At 42.5% G+C, this 22,524-nt stretch overlaps 1 protein-coding gene across 6 annotated transcripts in view; it reads right to left on the bottom strand.

Annotated features, from left to right (window-relative positions):
* Positions 1-22,515, bottom strand: part of PCGF5 (polycomb group ring finger 5) — a 93,310-nt gene extending 70,795 nt beyond the window's left edge. For all 6 annotated transcript variants that reach the window (XR_013930381.1, XR_013930382.1, XR_013930383.1 and 3 more), the window contains exon 1: positions 126-22,515. Coding sequence is in view for 1 of the 6 variants with exons in the window: in XM_080401712.1 (XP_080257838.1) it covers positions 126-1,239 (1,114 nt within the window). In the remaining 5 variants the exon portion in view is untranslated. The remainder of the gene's footprint in view (positions 1-125) is intronic.
* Positions 22,516-22,524: the final 9 nt, after the last annotated feature.

The raw sequence follows: 22,524 nt of genomic DNA, 5'->3' as shown, positions 1-22,524 counted from the left end.
TTCAACAACTTGTTATGACACATGATCCCCCCCCTCCCCGCGCATCCGCACCCCGCCGCCGCCTACCCGCCCGCCCGGCGGCCCCCGCCCGCCCCTGCCGCCGCCCGGCCCGGCGGGACCCTTACCTTCCCCCTCGGGAGGCCGCGGGCACCCGCGGGCGTGTGCGGGAGTGGGGTGCGTGTGGCAGCGCGGGCGGCGCCGGCTGGGCGGGCGGGCGGGCGGGCGGGCGGGGGGAGGGGAGGGCGGCTGAGGCGGTTGGGCGGCGGGAACGCGCGCCTCGCCGGACTTGTTGGCGGGCGGCGGGGGAGGCTGCGGGGCGGCGCGGGGAGCGAGCGGGAGCGGCGCGGAGGGGAGAGCGGGGGGCGGAGGAGTTTCCCGGGGCTTGTTTACGCATTGCCGCCCCGCTCGGTGCACACACTTCACTCTCTGATTGGACACAAACTGGGGCACAGCCTGGCTCGGGCGCTGCCGGCCCGGCGGCCCCCGGCGCCACTCGGCCGCCGCCGGAGCCGCCACTGGGCCGTGCCGCGGCGGGGCACGGGGCGCGCCGCTGCCCGCCCTCCCGCCCGCCCCACGGGGCTCCGGCAGCGCCCGCCGCCGCCAGCCGCCCTCCCTCAGCCGCTGCCTGCCCGCCGCCTCTGCGCACGCGCGGCGCGCTGGCGGGGGCCCGGGAGGCGCATGCGCCCCCACGGCTGCGCATGCCCGCTGGGGCGGCGAGGCCGGTGCCGAGCCGCTGCCCGTCCTCTGCCCTCGCTTCCCGCCGGAGCCGGGGGCGGGCAGGCTGCGGGAGGGGCGGCCGGGGCCCGAGGAGCTTGGTTCGGCGGCTGGAGGGGCCGCAGGAGCGTTGTCCGCCCACTCCGAGGGGGCCGGCGGAGCTGCCCGCCGCGGTCGCGGCGGCTCCGCTCCCCTGCGGGAGGCGTTACGTAACCGGCGGGCCCGGCGGGACGCCGCCTCGGTTCGCGTCCTCAGCGCCGTGAAGGCACACGGCCTCAGCGGTAACGCCTGGGCGGGAGGGGCCTGCCCCGGGCCCGCTGTCCTCGATGTGGATGTGGCTGCGCGTCCCTGGCAGGGAGGTGGCGTTTGCCGTTCTGTCCGGCTCCTGCCAAGGAACAGCCCCCGCTGCCCCTTCCCCCGCCTCCCCCCCGGGCAGGTGCGTCCCCGTCCTGGGCGTTCAGTCGCGACTAGAGGACACCGTGACCAGCCGGGGGGAAGGACCCGTTCCTCATGCTCTTTGCGCATCAGATCAGGAAAACTTAAAAGTTCGGGTGATAACGCGGGCGGAGCGGGTGCGAGGCGTGCATCTTCAAGAAGCAAGATTATTGTTGTGTGAACAACTGCTGCACAGAAATATCACGTTATTCCTGTTTGTGTAGGCAAAAAGACATTTCAGCAATGGGTACTTTCTCATTCGCTTATTTCTCCTGCGCTGATTATGACTCATATCTTACCCTTGGTAATTTCCAGTGAAATAAGTAATTTTAACCAAGGAGGTAATGAGAATATAACACGATTGTATGACATTACTCATGTACTCATGAATTCTAGTTAAGCAACTCCTCACCGTTCCTTTTTTTCCCATCCCACAGTCAACAATGGCAATAAATGTAATATTGAAATATATGCCATGAGAGCTCTTTGCGATAGGGATTCCCAGTTTCCACTCATATGCACCACAGGAATTTCCCTGACTCATTTTCAGATGAGTAAGCTGCTCAATCAAGTTTTCCTGACATTTAATATTAAAGCACTTGACTCCCTCATGCTGATAACAGAACCGATATTTCCTGTAACCTGTGTTCATGATGGCTCTTGCATGAAGTTTGGGATAAGGGCCCTTGCTAGAACCATTTTCCTGCAAGCCGGCAGAGCAGTTGGCCAGGAGTCAGGTCTGCTGGTGCTAACTTACGGCTGAGCATCCACCTGCAAGTTAGCACTTTTCACATGTTCAGCTTTCATTCTTGGATGGCAAGTAGGAGAGCAGTTTTGAAGGGTTCGCTTTAATCTATCTGTGATGCTTTCCAGGTAGCATTGCATTAAAAAAAACCCATTATCTAGGGAAGAGTTCTCTTGTGCCTGCTTAGATCTTTTTCCTTTTTAGCTACTTCAGGCCTTCCTGAGAGCATTTATCAGGATTTCTGAGTTTAAGATGCTTTAGCATCATCTGACCAGGTCACTGCATCACATTTATTTAGGCATCAGTGTGCAATGCCAGTAAGTGGATATTCTGAGGCTTTGCTGATCAGACTAGTGTTGATCTTGACTGTCAGGTCAGCTGTTGGTTATAATTGGGTTTGTGATAATCAGCCAGATTTGTGATATCAGAGCAGTGCATTCAACTCCTTTGAGTTTGTACTCAATGGGGGTCACACAATGCACAGGGTATTTTTAGAGATTAAAAGAATTTTCACTGAAAATAAAGTGGGCTGTCTATGTTTTAAGCTGTTGCATCAGGCTCACTGAAAACTCAGTCATACCTGAATTGTTTTACCTGAGTCCTATCCTTAAAAGTTTAGTTTCGTTTTTGTTTGGGTTTTATTTGGTTGGTTGGTTGGTTGGTTTGGGGGGTGGGGTGGGGGGGTGAGGGATTGGTAAATAAAATCTGTGACTATAAGCTTTCATTTGCAGAAAATAAATAGAGAAATTCTGGATCATGAAAGAACATTTCCAGAGAGAGACAGTAGTTCTCCCCAGAGTCTTTGTTTATCTGAAAAAAGGGCAGAAAGAGAAAAAAATCCTTCCTAGTCCTTCCTGTACATGAAGGTACTTGAGCACGTAGTGGTTTTACTAGAAGACAAATCCTGTGTTAAAACTTTGGAGGGCTCTCCTGGTTCTGGGAGGCATGATAGTACCAAAGTCTAACACCTAGAGAGAGAGCTGTCAGTGAGGAGCAACTGATGCCTGCACTGGAGTCATGAAAGGAACCATACCAGAAGATAAAGATATTCAGGGTATTGCTACAAGTAGAAAATGCAGCTCCGGTGATGGTCTAGACGTGGCAGGACAGAGATCAGAGCGGATTAGCTTTCCTTACTGAGACAGCAAGGAAGGCATACAGTAAACCCAATGCAAAACGCTATTCAGTACTAAGACAGTTATCTCACCAAATGTTCTCTGACTGCCTAAATGATGGATGCGGGTTTCCCCTGTCAAGGTTTTCCTCACAGCCAAGAGGGCCACAGATTAAATATGAGTACATACATATAATGTGCAATTATATAAATATAATATTAGATGAAAGCTTTTCTTATGTTTTCTTGGCTCCTAGGAGACACCAAATAGCAAGAGACTAATAATCAAAGCACAAGAGCTGGCACCACTCGCTCTCTTGCAATGTAAGACGTAAAGTCTAAATCCATCAAGTGGCTGTGAAAACCTGAACTATAGATTCCAGATGATACTGAATATAGATTCTTAGATGATACTGAATTTTTAGTGTAAACAGCTTTTACAGCTTCGCAGTAGACTGTGCATACAGGAGGAGAGGGTTTGTCTGGTTCAAGACTCAGTTTTCTAATTATATGTCTTTCACTTCCTCTGCTGATTTTATTTCTAGTAGAGTGAGGAGCCCTAAACTACTCCCTGGGGCTCTTTTCTTGATCCCAAGCTTTTTCAAATGTCAGTGTTTTCTTAAGATGATGGCTTTTATAAGCTGTCAGTTAATTGTGATTAGAGAAACAGCCACATCTGGATCTCTTCTGATGACGATGCATTTTTTTGGACAACCGGCGTGAATGTGGTTCTCAATGTTAAAATATGTGCTTGGGAAATATTTTTTAAAACTAAAAATAAGCAAAATCAAAGTATTTAACTTGGTTCTCAGCAATTGCTACATTTAGGGTTGTAAGTTAACTTACGAGTCATTAGATTCTGCCTGTCAAATAAGCCCCCATAACTTCCACTAAAGGACAAGACATAACCTTTTGGTATACGTTTATCTTTCAGATCCCTGACTCTCAATTTCTTACTTCATATACGTAAGTCTCAGTGAGTGCCCTCCCTGCCACCTCAGGAATATTGCCAGGGTACATTTTTCCATTTCCAAAGCTTACATAGGAATTGCGATTCACAGCTTTAAAATATATAGCATTAATTATGCAGCTTTCTTATGAGCTAGGACTTCTTGCCAGAGTGAGTGATGAATCCCACTCTCCTTTTTCATCCAGAATTTGACTGCTAAGCTGTCTTATTTAGCATAGAACTAGGGCACTCCATGATACTTCCATTTGAAAAGAGAGCATCACCACTCCTAACTCACTGTTTAGAACTGTTATACTCTTAAATACTATTTTATACTACGATTTTGCATTTCAGTCATTTCAGTTTCATTCGTTGTAAACAGTTCTATGTCATATGCAACAGGCTTTCCAAGCAAGTTTGTTTATCAGTTGTTTACTGGTCAGCTACAGTCACCCTTGAGTTTCAGTTTTACTGAGCACAGCTTAGTGGTACTCTGATTCCAGAGGATATCATACCAACAGTGAAACTGAATTGTGAGTTCTGATTTTTGTTGGATATTTTCAACCTGAGCATTGTTTTATTTCTGTTGTATGAGTACTGAAACACACTGACATATGAATTACATGACAGAAAACATTTGCTCTCTTGCCTTTGGATGAGACTGAGAATGTTTTCACTCGGTTGCAGAGGGGAAGAGGTATAAAACACCTGCTCAGCCTGGCTTCAGCTCCAGCAGGAGGAGGAGTTGCCAGAGATCTCTCTATCTTCTGTCAGCTGGAATAGCTGCTTAATTGCAAAATTGGTACAGAGCCTATGGCAAGAATATGTAAAAGTTTACTTTCTCCTCGGGACAAAACTGTTGAGATTTGTGGATAAATGGTATGTTTAATATAATTTATTGGTGCACTGTAAATATGTAAATAAAGGACAAACATCTTCTATCTACCAGCCAGCATCTGGTACTAAAGACAAACATCTCCAATGTTGGAGCAGATCATAAGCACAGCTACAGTGACATCAGGACTAGATTCTCAATAGGGCGTTCTGCACTCCTGCAAAGGCAGCAGGAATCTCCTTGGAGCTGCTCTAGTGCTTTGAGGCAACTCCTATTTCTTCTCTAGTCACACTGTTCCTGAAACTTTCTCTACTTCCTTCCATTTCACTATTTTTCCTTTTTTTAACTCAACTATGCCCTGTAGCTTAGTATTACTGTGAAGCATTTTAGTTTTAATGTCAGAGAAAGGTGTTCCCCAGCAGTAGTTTGAATTTCATAATTTTATGCAATATGAACCAAGGTATAATTACATTATATAAGAGACTATTACAACGTGTCATTTTGTAGGTGGGATAAAGTACCTGTGAATTACTATGGGTAATCTCCCTCCAAAATGGAGAAGGGTATAGACAGGTTGTCTCCTGGAAATGAGCTGTATTATTTCACACCGGGGAGTTCTGCTCACAGAGACTTGCAAACGTAGATTTTAATAGACTAAACTATTAATGTTCTGTTTGAGTGGGCTGGCAGGACAAGACTGATACCTGCACTCAGTAATCACAGCAGCTGTTTCTGAGAAAGTCTCCCTTTTGTCAGTGAGGAGACAACCCCTTATCAAGAGATTCAGAGCATAATTACTGGAGTCAATCCTTCATCAGCCCAGCTACCACACGAGACAGTCACTTTTATGTTGCTGAATGGTATGAATGAAGGAAAGGAGGATGGCAGAGCAAATTCTCCAGAAGCACTCTTCATTTACAGATGGGGACATAATTAGTGTTTGGCACTTCCATTCTGTAACCTGTGGTGTGCAAAACAGCCCACAAGTCAATTGAGAGAACTGACTGCTCAGGAGGAGGAGGTGAAGCCAGATTCCTACATTCGAATCATGTACACACTCTACCATGTAAACATTTTTGGATTATCCTAAAGAAAATTACTTCCTGCTTTGAGTCTTCATTTTACTCTGGTAATGTTGATTTGAGCCAATGTTGAAGTGAAAGAAAGTAAGACTAGACTTTTTTTTTTTTAAGATCCCTAGAAATATTTTTTTACAATTTCTAGAGTTTCTACTAGAACACCTGCAGTGGTAACATGAACAGTAAGATAAATTATGAGTCAATTTCATGTATTACACCAATTTCTAAATTAAAATTCAAAATACTTAAGGTCACAAGTGTTTCTTCTGGTTTGTTATGTCACAGTCCTCACTGGGGCATCCAAACATGTTAGTACCAAAAGGGCAAATACATTTTTAAGTTTTATTTGTATGTCAGCTAGAATGTAGGAATAAATATTTTTAAAAGGTGGAGACAAAAAAAAAGTTCTGCTTATGTAGTGTTCATTTGTAGTCTAGCCTGTGGACCTTGCTGAAAACAAATGAGTGGTGAGGGATTTATATATTTAGGGTGGAGCAGCTGAGATCTCCATGCAGATAACTAGAGCTGTGTATACTGAAAATTTCCTTTACAATGGGATGCAACAGTACAAGGAGAAAGGCAAAAAAGAAAGATTTGTGTAGCAATACATCCCACAGATCAGAGATCTTACTTGAATTTCTTTAAAAAGAAGCAGCAGCTAGGAATTCTTCCCACAGGATAGAGCACAAATGGATAGAAAAGTTCCTATATGAGAAGGAGATTTTCTAATTATTAAGACTCATCTTCTTCCCTAGTGAATAGTTAAGATGACACAGCACACAAAATATTGTATAAAAATTGTTTTTTAGCACATACTAAAATGCACAGTATAAAACCGCATTTTTTTTCTTCCTCATAGCCTGAACATATTTTATACGTTTTGTTATTCTCTCTGCATGTACCTGTTGGCACCATCAGTTGGAACATGGTAACACTCTTTATAACCTTCTTCCCAGACAGACAGTAGGGATCCAGCAGTTTTTAATCCTGAGTTATTTTTAAAACTATTACAAAAACATATGTGAGGAGTCCCAACAGTTACTACTGAGAGCTTAAATTATTATTAGGCAATATATATATTTTGAAAGTGAGTCAGTGGAAGATTTACTTATCAGGTGGTAATGTACTAGTATATTTTCTTGGCAAACATAGAAAAGATTTTCAACCAAGAGATAAGGAAGGAGAATTTGACAGACTGCTCTTCATACTTCCAATCAGAATGGTTACCAGGATATTTTGGTTTATCAAATGCATATTCTTTCACTATGTGAAACTTTTCACTCATTAAAATGTGAAGAGTCTATAGCCGGAAATCCATGCAGAAAAAGTACAGTGCTTTCATAATGTGATTTGTGTATTCAAAGCCAGGTACTGCATAGTTTCATTATAGTATATTGAACATTATTTATTTTTATCTCATTTTATTTAATGAGGTGCATGCTCTCTTTATTTCTGAGTTCCGCTGTTTACAGATGAGTTTATAGCAACTGAAAATGTTTTAGTCACATGTCCAATTGTTATTTCTCCGGACTTTACTCTGCTTAAGCAGAGCTGCCTCTGTCTTGGCAGCTGGGCTACAGCTTCATGGTAAGCAATGGAAGTTATCACAGGTGGCTTTTATTTGTTCGAGGCAGACATGTCAACACCTTGGGCTGCTATACTGAATACTTCACAGAAAGCCTTAAATATCCTGTCCTTGCAATTAATTTTCAACTTTGCATGTGAAGAGCTGGTGTAAGTTTGGCTGCTGGGGAACATAGGGACACCCTGACATTGCTCTAAAAACAGCATACAGGCAATTGCCTGCCTGTGAGGTACTCGGAGAGAGACCACAACTGCAGAAGCATTCTGTCCATGAGATTAATGATGTGAAGTTTCTTGCCAGAGGAGTGTGCCTGAGACAACCATGTCTCACCTCTGGATAATTAGTCTGTAAAGGCTAGGGGAGTAAGGCCACACAGAATACTTCTGTCATCACATACCCTCTTCCTGGAGTACTGCGTTCAGCTCTGGGGCCCCCAACAGAAGATGGACATGGACTTCTTGGATTGGGTCCAGAGGTGCACCATGAAGATCATCAAGGGGCTGGAGCACTTCTTCTATGAAGACAGGCTGAGAGAGTTGGGGTTGTTCAGCCCGGAGAAGAGAAGGCTCCAGGGAGACCTTATTGCAGCCTTCCAGCACCTAAAGGGGGTTGCAGGAAATTGGAGAAGGACTTCTTACAAGGGCATGGAGCGATAGGACAAGGGGGAATGGGTTTAGACTGAAAGAGGGTATATTCAAGTTAGATCTTTACTGTAAGGCTGGTGAGGCGCTGCACAGGTTGCCCAGAGCAGCTGTGGGTGCCCCATCCCTGGCAGTGCTCAAGGCCAGGCTGGATGGGGCTTTGAGCACCCTGGTCTAGTGGGAGGTGTCTCTGCCCATGGCAGGGGGTTGGAACTAGATGATCTTTAAGGTCCCTTCCAACCCAAACCATTCGATGATTCTATGAATCCTGCTGGTTTTAAATGTGAACTACTTTGTAAGCCAACAAGTTGTTTTCTGAGCAGACGGACTATGGCCATCTGTTCCCTGCCCATTTTTTTCCTATAGATTAACTCTGCCTGTTTTCCCAGTGCTCCCAGATGCCCATTTCCCCTCCCAACCACAGCACACAAAGCATCACCCACTGCCCTTCTGCATCCCTTACAGCTCTCCACCTTGGAGCTAAGCACATGTCAGGGACTAGTTGGACTAGCTGCCATTAAGTGGGGTGGCATTAATCTGGGTTGTTCTCCTGACCAGCTGCTGGTTTTCATGAAGCTTCCAGGAACTTCATGTTCTCAAAGTCTCTCTATCTGTCAAATATAGCTGTAACTTGTCAGCAAATTCAAACATCATTAGGGAAAGGAATCCAGCAGATGGACAAACTGCAGGACTATAGGTCTTACTTCCTTCAAACACCCATCTGAAAAAACATCTGCCAAACACTCCAGTTAGATCTAACCTTCAGAAATTCTCTTAATACTAACCAAACAGTTTCCTATAATACTTGGTTAAAAGGCTAAACTGTATTTTCAGTAACCTTATGATAAACATAATGTTTTTTTTAAATTGAAATTCAACATTTTGAGAAAAAGCTTTAAGCAACCAAATTTACAGACATCCTTAAGCGATAAATCAATGGAAGTAAGTGGACACCTAAACTTAACACTGAATCTATTTTCACACAGCCACAACTGTAAATAGGAAGAATCGACAGGATGAATTGGTGAAATGGAAGAACTTTACACCCCCAAATTTTATGTAATGGAACTTTCAAGATCTCATCTAAATTCCTGCCAAATTCAGGATCCATATGCACTGCTGTGGAGTTAATTTGAATTTTGAATTAAAGGTGTTACTTCTTCACTGGCATATAGCATGTTCAATAAAGACAGATTCATAGCTGGAAAGATGAAATGAGAAAGAGCAGCAGAGCGTGAGGAAACAGAGACTGGAAAAAGAAGAGCAGTAGAGAGAAAGAGGATGCATGTCAGATGCCCATATAATTTAAGTTCCCAGCTGCAGTGGCAGCTCCTCTGCCCACTGGAGAGCTAGCTGCAGGTACAGTGGCAGCGGCAGGATTTTTCATGCTGTTAGGGGATTTTGTTCACAAATTCTGGAGGTGGAAGTCATGAAAATCAATGCCACTTTTTCCATCTGGTTGCCCACAAGATCACGTGAATGAAATCTGCCAGTGATGCTAAATGGCTTGCCAGAGTGGATGACTGTAATTACTGCAATTTTCTTCTTCCTCCCTCTGTGTTTAGCTTATATGTTCTGTGCTGCATTCTGTCCAGCCCGACATATCCTTAGTTACTGATAGAAGTCACTAATTTTAAATGCACTCATTAAGTGCATTATAGAGAATATTGCAGACCAACCAGAGGGAAAGAAAAGCTTTCATAATTTCTTAGATACAGACATTGGTAGAAGAGTAAATGAAAACATGGATGTACAAACCAGCTGGTGAACTGCATAGTGAGAAGTGGGTAGATTCTAAGATGATACCCTCATTTACAGTTTCATATCCCTATTGTGATGCTGTAATTCAAGGAGGCATTTTGGAAAGGCAAGAAGAGCGAGCACCAGTTAATTATAAACCCATGTTTTGCAGAAGGCTTTCTTCCTTTGAAACACTACCTTATGTATATGTATTTTCCTAAAATACAAGGGAAGGTTACAAATTGAAAAAAAGTTGAAACCTATTAATAAAGCCTTCATACATATAGAGCTGAGATAGGAAATATATGGCTCCTGACCAGTTTTGTTTCCTACTTGGAAATAAATAATTTTCATAATACGGTTCCCACCACACAAAATAACTTGGTCAGACCTGGCTTAGTAACTGACGTACACATAAAGCTGCACAACCTATATCTTATGTATATGCAAAAATATTCACAATAAAATCAAACTTTTTAAAAATAAATATCCACAGATTTTGATATTTTCAGTTTCAAATAGTTTCACTAATATTTTAAGATTTGCTTTGACAGATGAAGATGAGTGAATTTAATTTTGCTGTGACTGCAGCACTTTGGAATTCAGGTCTCAAAAGCCCACACATAACTAGCTGGACTCTCATTTTCAAAATTAAAATCTGGTATGATGCATCCAAATTTTAGTTTATATTTGAGGTGAATTATTTCAGTTGTCAAGTATCAGGCTCAAAAATGAGTCACAGTATTTGGTGAAATAAATAATAAAATAGGATGGCTGTCTAAATGGGAGCACACCCTGACCAGTGGTAGTCTTCAGTGAATCTGACTGCTCATCATTTGACGGTTCAGTATCTCCAAAGCCTCAGAAACCTGAGCAAGGCTGGCCTGAGGCTTCTCTCACTTTTTTTTTTTATTTGGAACAGGAGTTCTTAAACCATTAGATGGAGCCCCTCTTCTTCTCTCTGCCTGGATGAGCCCCTCAGTGATGTATGGACACATCCACCGTGGCCCCTGCTGTACCACACCAAGGGACTAGGAGAACCTGGAAGACTCTGAATGCAAAATACACCTTCTTTCTTATAAAAAGACAAGTAGTGATCTTCTATTTATTATGACTTTGACTCAGGAGGTCGTTTGGACTGCAAAGCCACTTAAAAAAGAGTGACAACTGGATCTAGTTGTGTCCTTGTGGCAGTATCATAGCTGCCTCACTCAGCGAGGTGAAGAAAGAGGCATACCGATGTGACAGGATACACTTATGCTGGCATCAGCTATGCTAAGCATGTCTGGTACATAGAAGATTTCTGTCTCCAGAACAGGTTTTAGGCACATTTCACCAGCCCAAATTTAATCCCTCCTGACAGCATGCTTACTTTAATGCCATCTTTCTTTTCAGAAAGTTTCACCAATCTTTCCTCAACAGCTTTTACCACAGAGTTCTGAGGTAAGTAGACCTAGGGGTGTAAAGGGTGCTGGATTATTAGTAAAAGAGGTCAGAGTCCTTCATCCGACAGGTTTGATGCAGGTCCCACGTGATACTCAGCTAAAGAAGTGGCTTCATGGCTAGTGTGATTAGGTGACGCAGTTCACACATGCTTTGTGCCTAGCCAGACTCGAGGCTGATAGTAAAGCCTGGTAGCTATTACTGATTGTCTTCTGAGAGCATCCATGCATCCATTATCAAACTTCTCCCAGTTGCAAGATACACACCAAATGAGGACTTCCCCCTGCCCCTTAGCAGTATAGTCCACATAGCTAACAGCTTAGAGTGGGTTTTTTTGTTGTTGTGGTGGTTTTGGGGGTTTTGTTAATGGCTTATGTAATAGCTCTGGCAATTTCAGTGAGCTCCAGCATCTTGCTTCCTTCTCCCACAGTCCCCAAATAAGCATCACTGCAGCACACGCTGCTGGTAGCCCTCAACCTCTCCTTTTCAATCCCTGCAGCAGCTCCCAATTCGTTCATCTTTACTCTCAGCAGGGAAGGTACCTTAGCTGCCTTGCATTCATTCTTCATTCAGCAAAATGTGGAACAAATGTTCAGTGACAGCCTGTTGCACACAAGTTTAACAGCGCATAAAACAGAAAGGCTACTGATAGCAGCTTTTGGGAATTCAGCGTTTTGTATTTAAAGCTATTCAGCTTTACAATAATGTGATGGTTCATTCTGCAGCTTGATTCCCAGAGATGTGTGGCTTTATGTAAAGCAGTGTTAGTGTATTTGTAAGACACTTTTGGATTTCCAGTAGAGTCCTTTGTAAACTCCTAAGAAAAGAGTTTGTTCCAGATATTGCAACAGGAGGGTTAATAATTCAAATATCCCACTAATCTCAGAGTACTTTGGGCTCCATGTTCTCCCAGAAGTCACCAAGAGATTTTTGAAGATGCAAAACATGACAGCAATTAATAATAATGATACATTTCTCTGGTGGATATGTATTTCTATGTAATGGAAAATCTTAAATGCTGTTTAAGCACTTCATTACCAGACTATGTGTCTTCTGACCGCTAGTTGAAGCTGTGTTGCTGCATTAAGGAAAGAGGTGTTTGTATTTGAGGGGAAACCCACAACCAATTTTTCAGACTTCACTTGCAGGCTTAGGGACATGTTGTCCCAATCTTCCCAGCCTTTCTCTCTGCTCTGTGTTCACTTTCCCTTTTAGGACTCTAAGCAGCTCCATTTTTTCAGATTTCTCTCTCCCCAACACAAGTCTTACTTCACTGCCTGTTACTTTCCTGCTATATTTTTGTTGTCCTACCATACCGTGGAGAGGTTATATGTTTTCTTTCTGTAGCACCTATAGTGGCTGCCTGGAGGAAATCCCTGCATCTCTTCCTATGTGACAGGTGAGTGGTTCAGCACGGTATGAAGACGAGTAGAAGCACCTTTCCTATGAGGATCTTTGGTGTCCCCATGCCTGAGTTTCTGCCCTGGCTGCTGTAAGCAGGCTGGGGATACCCCATATAACCAGGTGCTCTGTCTACTACATGAAAGACCTCCATTTTTTTCTGAGGCTGAAGATGGCAGTGCAAACCTGTCCCTATCCCTTTCTCTTAAAAGGCCTTCATAGATATTTTTTTTTTCCCCCTCTCTCTCTATCACAGGGTAACTGCTTTCCCAGGAGACTGGGAGGCTGCAGAACACAGGCCCCTATCCCTGCGATTGCAGGAGAACATATTGGGTCTTTCCAGTTGTTCTCCCTCCTGTTGCACTAATATTCCCATTGGCAGCAGGCTCTTCTGAGCCCAGCCAGGAGACACTTTTGTAAACAGAAGGTAAAGAGCTACAGGTGCCAAAAGCATCCTTTTACGCATAGTACTTCATTTTATAAGAACATCTGGGGGTCAGGCATCATCCCCTGCCTGTATTCAATTCCTGTGAAAGATTTTAAGCATTTTTGAAGACAGCTTTTAGCAGAGCCTTCCTTTTCAGGTTTTATATTAAACATAAGAAACAACACATGAAGCAATACTTTCATATATGGTCAGTCTCTAATCTTCTAAGAATAAGCCAATCAGATGCAAATCTATTTCCCAACAGCATATAATGTGTCATCTTAATATAGACATCTTTCCAGGCAGTGTGGTTTCCCTAATAGCAAAAAATAGAAAGCTGTCCTCATGGGGAGGGGTGGAAATATTACAGCACAGATGAAGTAATCCTATTGCAACACAGTCAAGAAGCCTTCAGACTGTAACTTGCCATTGAATCCTGATTGTCACCTGGAGCTGATAGCAGAGCTGGCAGCGCACCTCTGACAAGTGGCCCACTTGGGTGGTTTTACCTCCAGTTACCTCTGGCACACTGGCAGTATTGTTGGAGGGACACAAGTTGTGACATCTCCAGTCCTTTGCAAACACAAAGTAACTATAAACAGAACAAAACCCAGTCTCAGCTCAGCTTCCATCCATGCCCAGAGATTTCAGTGAAGCAAGAGATAGCGACAGATCTTTAGTTGCCACCTGTGAAAGAAAACCAGACCCCCCCCCAGATGACTGCTAGCTGAACGTTCTTACCTCCCATCAGTACTGTAACTGGGCGGTGAGCAATGTGAAAGGGAAACGTTTCCTGCGTGCAAGCTTTCTTACAGCAGTAGGTGAGAACCGCAGTTTTGTTTCAGGTATAAAATACTATAAAACTGAATATGTTCTCAAGTTTTCCCTTTTAAGACTTCTCAACAAGGAAGTAATAGTAGAAACACTAATTTTGTGTATAGAAAATAATAGGAAAACTTCACAATTATCAGCCCTGTAACGCTGTAAGACATGAAAGAATATTTTATGAAAAATATCATCTTTTCTTTAACTTATGTCATGAAAATACATTTAGCATCTGAGGAAAATAAACTCCAGTAGCTCAACATAAAATAACTGGTGGGTCACTGTGGTTAATTTTCTTCAGAACTGTTGAAGTGCTGAACAACAGAATGAGAATTCAAACAGAAATAATGTGCCAAAAGGATGATTTGACTCAGTTTCATTTATGCAAAAATGAAGCAACAAGTTATCCTCATCAAGACAAAACTGATGCACAGAGTGCAGCAAGGAGTCCGTGTTTCTACCTTTGTTCATCCAAGAATAACAAGGGAAAGTTTGCAAAATGAATTCTGGTCTGTCAAAAGCACTCAAAAATGTTTGAGCCACCTCAATGCCTGTGACCTGGAATGCCTACCACTTTTTTTGTGTTGGCTGAACTTCATTAGAGGTAAAAAAGCTGCGTGCTGTTGCAAGGGAGAGGGGAAGGAGATACTAACAGACCACTTTCCAAACAGATTTCCCAGGAACAGAACGCTTAATAAAGGTCTCTATAAATGCTTTTTATGCATTTCTATTTATTATGCCATGAAGTGTCAACTGAAAGCTTGAAGCAGCATAAAATACAGCATTTTAATGGTTATTTCTACACACCTATTCCAGATAAGTCTAAACATACAGGGTATTAGTAATGCACAGGTGGCATTTGGATCTACCTTCCCCCTGACCAAGGTCACATACGCACAACAAATAGGTCTGTGAGCAGAGGGGTTAATGGAGCCTGGTTTGCTATGGATTATGTGGGAGCTGAATTCACTGGTAGTAAACTGGGTGTGAATTTTAAGTTACATTTTTCTTGGATTTGGGATAGTTATAGCTTCTGTTGTGCAGAATCTCTTCTAAGAACTGAGTCCTCAGCAGAGGGGCTTTCCCTTGTTAGGGGCACTCAAAGTCTCTCTCCCCTCAGCCATGGGCTCTTGATTTTCATGAATTTATAAGAATATAAATTGCTTGCAGACTGCTGCTACTTTCCAAGTTGGTTAAAATTTGCTGGTGGGTTGAAAAGCTGCCACAGCAGGACAGACAGATGCATGACCACATCCAAATCATATGATTGCATAAGCCTTGTTTCCTTAGAAAACCAGGCCAAGAATTCCCAGACCCATGAAAAGGAAATTACAGAGAAAGAAAAGAGCAATTAAAACAATATATCAACAGCAGCTAAAACACACCTCCTACTTCTATCCATGGCAAATCCACACACATGAAAGAGTTTTTGAGGCAAATATTGTTCCCAGATTAAAGACATCTTAATGGCTCTCATTTACCACAACAGTTTCACTTTTTCATACAGTAAACACAACTGAGCTACCAAAGGACATGCTTCATCATCATAACATCAATAAAGCAACACACGACATTAAAGACATTTTATCTAACGAATGACATCTCTTATTGTAGAAGTAAAAGACAACAATAGGTGTCCATCTTAGTTTCGAAGTTCTTTTCAGAGAGAACTAAGTAAGGTACAAGTATTTCTGTTCAGATAAGTAGAAGAACGAGGATACAATCTCTTTAAAGTTGGGGTTTTTTTAATCTTGTGAGCCATACAGTTTTCCTTTACATAGTATTTTTCACTAGAAATAGGATCAAAGCAAACTTTCAGAAAACACCTCCTTGGTCCTGTAGAAGCTCTGCTTTGGAAAATTGTGTCCTTTGATTCCTTTTTCTTTTGCCTTTCCATAAGCTATTTTCAGTATTTCCAACAAGTTGTTAGTCATAAGCTACTGAACCTGGAGGGTATTAACTCTGCAATGAAGCAGAAACAAGTTATAGATTAAGTTGGCTCCAGATAGCTTCATCATTTGAGTGACACAGGAATCATAGCACTCTGGATATACTGATGCGGCTTACTTTGAACCATTAATTTGATTGCATTTTTAGACAAAAGTATATTTCTGATGAAAACTCTAAATGCGCATCTCTTCCACAAACAAACTTTATGTTGTTCTGGAAACATTTACATAGGTGATGGAGGACACGGTTGTGTGGCACCAGGAAGGCACATTTGCCCTGAATTAAAATCTGTAATGTTAATTACAGCATGACAGCAACACTTGCAGTCCTCTCCCAGCTTACACACACCTCCCATCCTTTCTTTTGTCTTTCCTCCTAGCTGTAGTTCTTGCTCAGTTCCCACCCACCCCCACACCTTTCCTTCACCTCCTTCTCAGCCACCACCGTAGAGTGGAATGACAACTCTGACACTGGCAGAGTGTTCAAAGGGCCCGCAGCTGGTGCAGATGCTCTGTCATCCTCGCACTGGAAGAGCAACACTGTGTGGTGTGATCTGAGCTACTGTGTGTCTGCAGAGAGTGGAACTGCATTTGCATACGTGCCAGGATTTTGCATAGACTGAAAAAAGCTCGCTGTTGTTTCCACTGAAGTGAGCTTAGGTGGGTGATGCTGAAGGTAAACAAGTCTTCAGCTGTGGAACCCGTCCCTGCCAGCTTTTACAGCTTTTTCCACTGCAGCTGCTGACATGACTGCCTGCGTTGCACAAGCATCACTCACCTGGGTGCAGCGCTGCGTGCAGTGCTCAGTTTAGGGAGGCTGTGCTGACCACTAATGCAGCTTAATAAACAGGAGGTAGGGCATTTGCAAATACTTAAGTTAGTAGGTAGATTAGATTTGATACGGGGGGAAGGGACTATAAAACTAAAGGTTAAATGATCTGTATTGTCACTCAAACGAGCAAATTACATTATTCTTTCCTTGCTTCTGAATTAGCTGTAGTCTCAGTACTAATTTTTAATTCTCTTAAATTTGGCTCCCTGAAATATATGCTAGTTAAATTCAAGTAAAGACTTAAGATTTTTTTTCTGAATTCTAAAAGCAGTCTTTACCTTACAAGCAATACAGACCTTCTCTAGCAAACATATTTGGAATCTTTTGGGGAGGTAATGGCACAATTTTTCTCACCAGCTGTCCAGGTATGTGTAAATAGTTGGTTGTGAAGCCTGTGTGTTCATAGAAGAGCTAGTGAAGTGCCAGGTTCCAGGAGTAACATACATGCTCATTATGGAGGTAGTATTTCTCACAACCATCATGCTTTTTTGTCTTTTTAGCAGACAAGCTGTACTAGTTGCCAAAGGTTTGTTTTTCTGACGGCCTTCTCTCCCAGGGAAACAAAATCCCCAGCAAGCAGCAGCGACTGCTATGATTGCTGAGAGCAGAAATAAATGCACATTCAGGACTGATCTACTAATAACCTTTACCCTCCTCGCTCCCAGCCCAGCCCATTATCTGTGTTTTGCATCAGTTACCTGGAAGCCTAAAACTTAGCAGACAATTCTGAAACCTGAGCAGCTGAAATAGTTTCACTCCCTCCCCCACACCAAGGAGCTCGATCCATCTCTGACACTTACACTATGGTTAAAAACCCAACTCTTTCAATGCAACTGAACATATACATTTTTCAAAATACACACATTGGACTTAGAGTAACCCAGAAACAGCAAGGTATTAATGCAGATAAGAATTTTTCTACTCTTATATACAGGATATTTGTAACTATTTTATTACATTTGAATTATTATTTTTTCATCTCTAAATGGCAGTCTGCCAGTTGCCCTTATCTCTTGAACTGCTCCTTTGCATGCTAAATCCAATACAAACATCAGCATGTATTAGATATATCTATCTTTACACTGAGCACCAGCTCGTAAAATGACAAATATGATAGCACAAACACAGAATTTATCAGAGGCTGCCGATGATCAGAATCACATTTTTGCTGGTGAGAAATGAAAAGATTTTTATGAAGTCTAAATGGAGTAGAGTTCTTTGTCACGTACAGCTTTGGGGGATTCAGATGAGCACTGATTGGAATTTGGCCCCTTCCCCCCCACCCCCCAATATGAAATAATAAATATCTCTGCTCAGGGCTCATCTTGTTTTCTTACTGGCAGAGAACACTCTCTTGAGAGACTTCCTACATTCCAACACCACCACCCTGCCTTGTGGTTTTATTTCAAGGTCACATGCAAATAGTTGTCTACCATTATTCTACAATGAAACATTCAGATTTGACACTTGGGTTTCCTTTGAGATGGGAAGATACAAATCCACACACCTTTTAAAAATAATTTTAAAAAGGATGCTTTGTTTATACTTCATAGTTTGAACACTTCACAGTGCAAAGGTCTGATTTCTAGCTTAAGATCTAGTCCGGAAGGTTTTTTCCCCACAACATACTTCTGTTTCTATTCAGCCATTAGAAGTCAAGATTCAAATCTTTATCCATTTTTCTTCCTTCATCATACAGCGGCAAGAGCTCACAGTATAACCTGCATCAAGTGTTCCTCTTGATTCTGCCTTCATAACAAGAGGTATTTTGAGAGATATGTGGAAGAAAGTACAGTTTGTACTGCTTACTGTAATAGGGCTGACGATGATAGGCAAGAGAGACAGCAACATGCAAAGCAAGACTTCTGCAGGAATAGATCTTATAAGTATTTAAGCAATGGTTCTCCTATTTCGTTCTAAGTGATCACTAGCAGGGGTATGTCATCAAAACCAGTGAGGTTTGCAGCTGTATTTTGCAACAAATGAACCTAACTTCTAGTTGTAAGAAACTAATGTTTCGATCATTTATTTTATATTAAACCAGAGTCAGACGAGGTAAGGTGACAATATTAATTCCAGCTGTTCTCACCAACAGCTGAGATTGTCAGGCAGGACTGAAGAGCTCTTTAATTAATGGTAGCGTTGGCTCTCTTTGGGAAGATACACCCAGTGAACAAACTCAAATCTAAAAAAGGCATGTCCAATTTAAAGCGCAAATGTAGCTCCAAAAGTAATACATATACAATTATATACATAAAAATTAAAAGATACACTTATCCATATAAACATGTAAAAGGATAGTTAAAACAGCCTTGCACTTCCCTCTGCCCTTAATTAGCTGTCCTTATCAAAAGTACTGTGACGAAGCAGCTGGTATTTAGCACCATGAACAGCACAACTTTGGACAGACTGTGTTTGTCTTTACCTTGTCAATTGTTTGAGAAATTGGAAATGAAGAGGCACTTGTTTGTGTGACTTCCTCCACTGTTCGGGGTAGATAACCTTGAAAAAATAGCACAAGAGGCAGGCTTGATTTTACTGTCCCAAATATCTTGCTCAGATTTGGCCTCACCTTTCAGGCAGCCCTTGCCCATATCAGAGTTCCTACTTTTCCTTTTGAAGGGGACTTCAGGAAGGGACTGTTTCGGCAGCTAGTCATACGAACTGTTGCAAGTCCTAAAGCAGCACTCCAAGAAAATACTTCTGGCCACAGCAAGAGCTTTAACATCACCATTTTTCAGAAGCAAACAGCATAAATGTCCCATGTCCAGAACATGTACCACTGCCATCTGCAGGAATATCAAGGTGCAATTCAGCTACTGTGCCAGAACCTCTCTGTGTCACACTGTGGTTCCTTGTTAAGATTTCAAGTCTGGCACTTGTGGCCCTGATTTCAATGTAATGCCAGAAAATGTTGTTACCATTCCAGAGACCTGCAGTCAGTTACACTAGCGAGAAGGATGACCTTAGTCAGTTGTAAGAATCAGCATTCATAAAGCCATTTACTTGCCAGGTGTCTCGGACTGTGTCCTACTGGGTAAGGAAATATCCTCTCTACAGAGCAAGGATAGCTGAAGCACTAGAGAAGCAACGTGTTGATATTGCACAAGGAGTCTGCTACCAAAGCAGCTTTTCTGAGTCCCAGGGAATCACCTTATTCTGCAGTAGGACCATTCTCCTTTCCTTTCCATCAGAATCGGTCACCCTGGTGAGTTTGGTTTATGATCACTTCATGACTTGCGGCTCCCGCTGACTTTAACAGGACTGAGGCCACTATCAGATGCTTTTCAAAACTAATGCTGAAACGCACCTCAAAATAAGGCAAATGAAAACAAAACCATATCAACATCTATTCCATGCAGTTAACAGGCTCCCTCAGAGCGCCTTGAAGCATACTTCAGTTATGACCTGGCTTGATTAGCTTAGTGGATGCGTCTCATCTTCACTCAACAAGGCTGAACCAGAGTTCTACACAGATTTTTCTGCTGGCTTCAGGATTCTAGTTACCTTCCAAGAATCTGAAATCGGAGGGGAACAAACCCAAGATCTCACCTTGGAATTTTTTTGGGAACCAGAAAGTGTTGAACTTACTGATCAATTTTGTTTAAGAAGCTTTTCAATGTTGTCGTGATAAGTAGGAAACAAACTTTCACTGAGACTTAGAGTAGTGGAAGTAAATCTTTAATTAATTTTAGGAAAGCATAGATAGTCAAGTCAGATAATTCTTCTTTAGAAGAGACTGAAAAAGGCTTTGACTCATCTGTCATTTATGCTGCCCTAATATACACGGACTACAGAACTCCTTCTGAGAGCAAACTCAGACTAAAGAGGAATTCTCAAAGCTCATTATACGGTACTTGCAAATGAGTTGAAGTACTAAGTCTTTGATTTCTGGAGTTGCCAAATACTGGCTCAAATCCCGACCCCCTAGCACACAGCCTGCATAACTAGGACATACATGAAGGAAATCAACAGGAGAGGGTTTTTTTTTTCCTCCTTAAGAATTCAGGGCAACAACAGAGCCATTTTGCACTTAACCATTCATTAATTGCATCTCTAATAACTCTCAGACGACACTTCTTTTCTCCACTGCAACAGCAAGCATGCTTATGTGTTTGCAGTGTCCTACCCTTTTCTTTCCCTGGCCCTGAGAAGGCCCCATTAGTTACCCTGCAGGATGTCTAGCGCGGATCTCCCTGTGCAACAGACCCAGTGCCTGCGTGGCTCTGCCACGTGTTCAGAGAGATGGCCAGATTTGGGAAACCGTACAGCATACTGCATCTACTTGAAAATATTAACATTTTGTTGTCTTATTTTTGTTTCTGACTTAAAGAGCCCCCAAACCCTCCGCTCCCTACTGCAACAGTATGTATCAGCCCAATCCCAATCAGCATTTGTTACAACACCGGCCAGGAGCATTTCGATAAAAGCATACTCTCTAGCCGTGCTACGGCATGGGCAAGTACCAGAGCTATGCATCACAGTGCCAGTTAAAAGGCAGTTCTTGTACACCATGAATTTTGGAGAGGAGAAGCCAGCTAACATTGCCATTCCCTTCTTACTAGTGTTTAAAGGTGGGTGGGGAGGAGAAAGAAAAGAAACACTTTAATCTAGAAGTGCTTTTCCAAAGCGATGTCATCTGACCATGGAGGATTATTAAATCCTCCGCTAACATAGAGTGACATAAATGAATTGCCTTAAAGCATTGTAGCTGCATTAGATCTGGCCCAGAGCTTCTTCAGTCTTCTTTTGGTCATCAGATAATGTATCATTAGTTACTTTTGGCATCACTAGGACTCCTTCATTTCATTCCCAGAAGGCAAAAGCTGATACAGAGTTACACGACTGATTAGGCGTCCTCCATCTGATTTACTTCTTTGTGATCACTGAGCCCTTGATGCACAAGCTCTGTCTTTTTGTTAGCTTTGTCACATTGAGCTGCCATAAAACTCAATGGCCAAGTCAAATTTTATAATTACACAATTAAAATCAGGAGGGAGCCCTTCCACAGTCTCAACAGGAAACTGTCTAAGGTAATAGCTTTGGTGTTTTTCTTAAGATGTACCTCAACTGCATCGTTCTATTTGGGTTTGATTATTTTTTTTTCCAGCTAAATAGACCTATACTGTGTGGGCTGTTTACAGAGTGCTGGTGGTAAGATCATGAAGGCTCTGTCTGATCGCTGTGCTGGGAGCATACTAGATGGAAAAGGGGTTTATGCATCTCAAAATACCCCTGAGGAACTGGCAACTTACAGCCCAAGGGGGGCAGAAATCATCCTTTTAAGTAAAGCTCTACAGTAGATTCTGTAGACATCACATGGGATATCCATCACCAGGGGTTTCCAAGAGGAGATAAGGTTTAAGAATGTAGTGTCTCCTGTTTTGAGGAGGAAGATTCTCTGTGATCCTTTCTATCTCAGTTGGGTTTGTTCTTTTTTAAATGCATAAGGCCTCATTTATTCCTTTAATCCACAGCTGAGGATCTACAGGTTCCTCAAAGGTAAATCACAATTTATTTTGTGGCAGTTTTCTGGATTAGTAATTACATGTGGAAGAAAAAGCAAGCATCTCATGAAGAATACATAGTTATTGGTTTGATTTCAAAAGCTCTTGGCATTGAGGGTATAAGTAATCTAATTAGTCTTTTGTACAACAAACCTTTCCTTTCTTCTAATGAGGATAGTGCATTTTAATTATTATTGTGTTACCAAACCAGGCCACAAATTAACTACAACCTGATGCATTTGATTGGCAATGTTAACATCGTATTTCCCTTTAACATGAGCATATTAATGGTTAAGTTTGTGA

The sequence above is a fragment of the Falco punctatus genome (assembly GCF_963210335.1).
Source record: "Falco punctatus genome assembly, chromosome: 9".
NCBI classification, from domain to species: Eukaryota; Metazoa; Chordata; class Aves; order Falconiformes; family Falconidae; genus Falco; species Falco punctatus.
The sequence above is the reverse complement of the archived record's forward strand: the minus strand, read 5'-3'. Positions and strand labels throughout refer to the sequence as shown.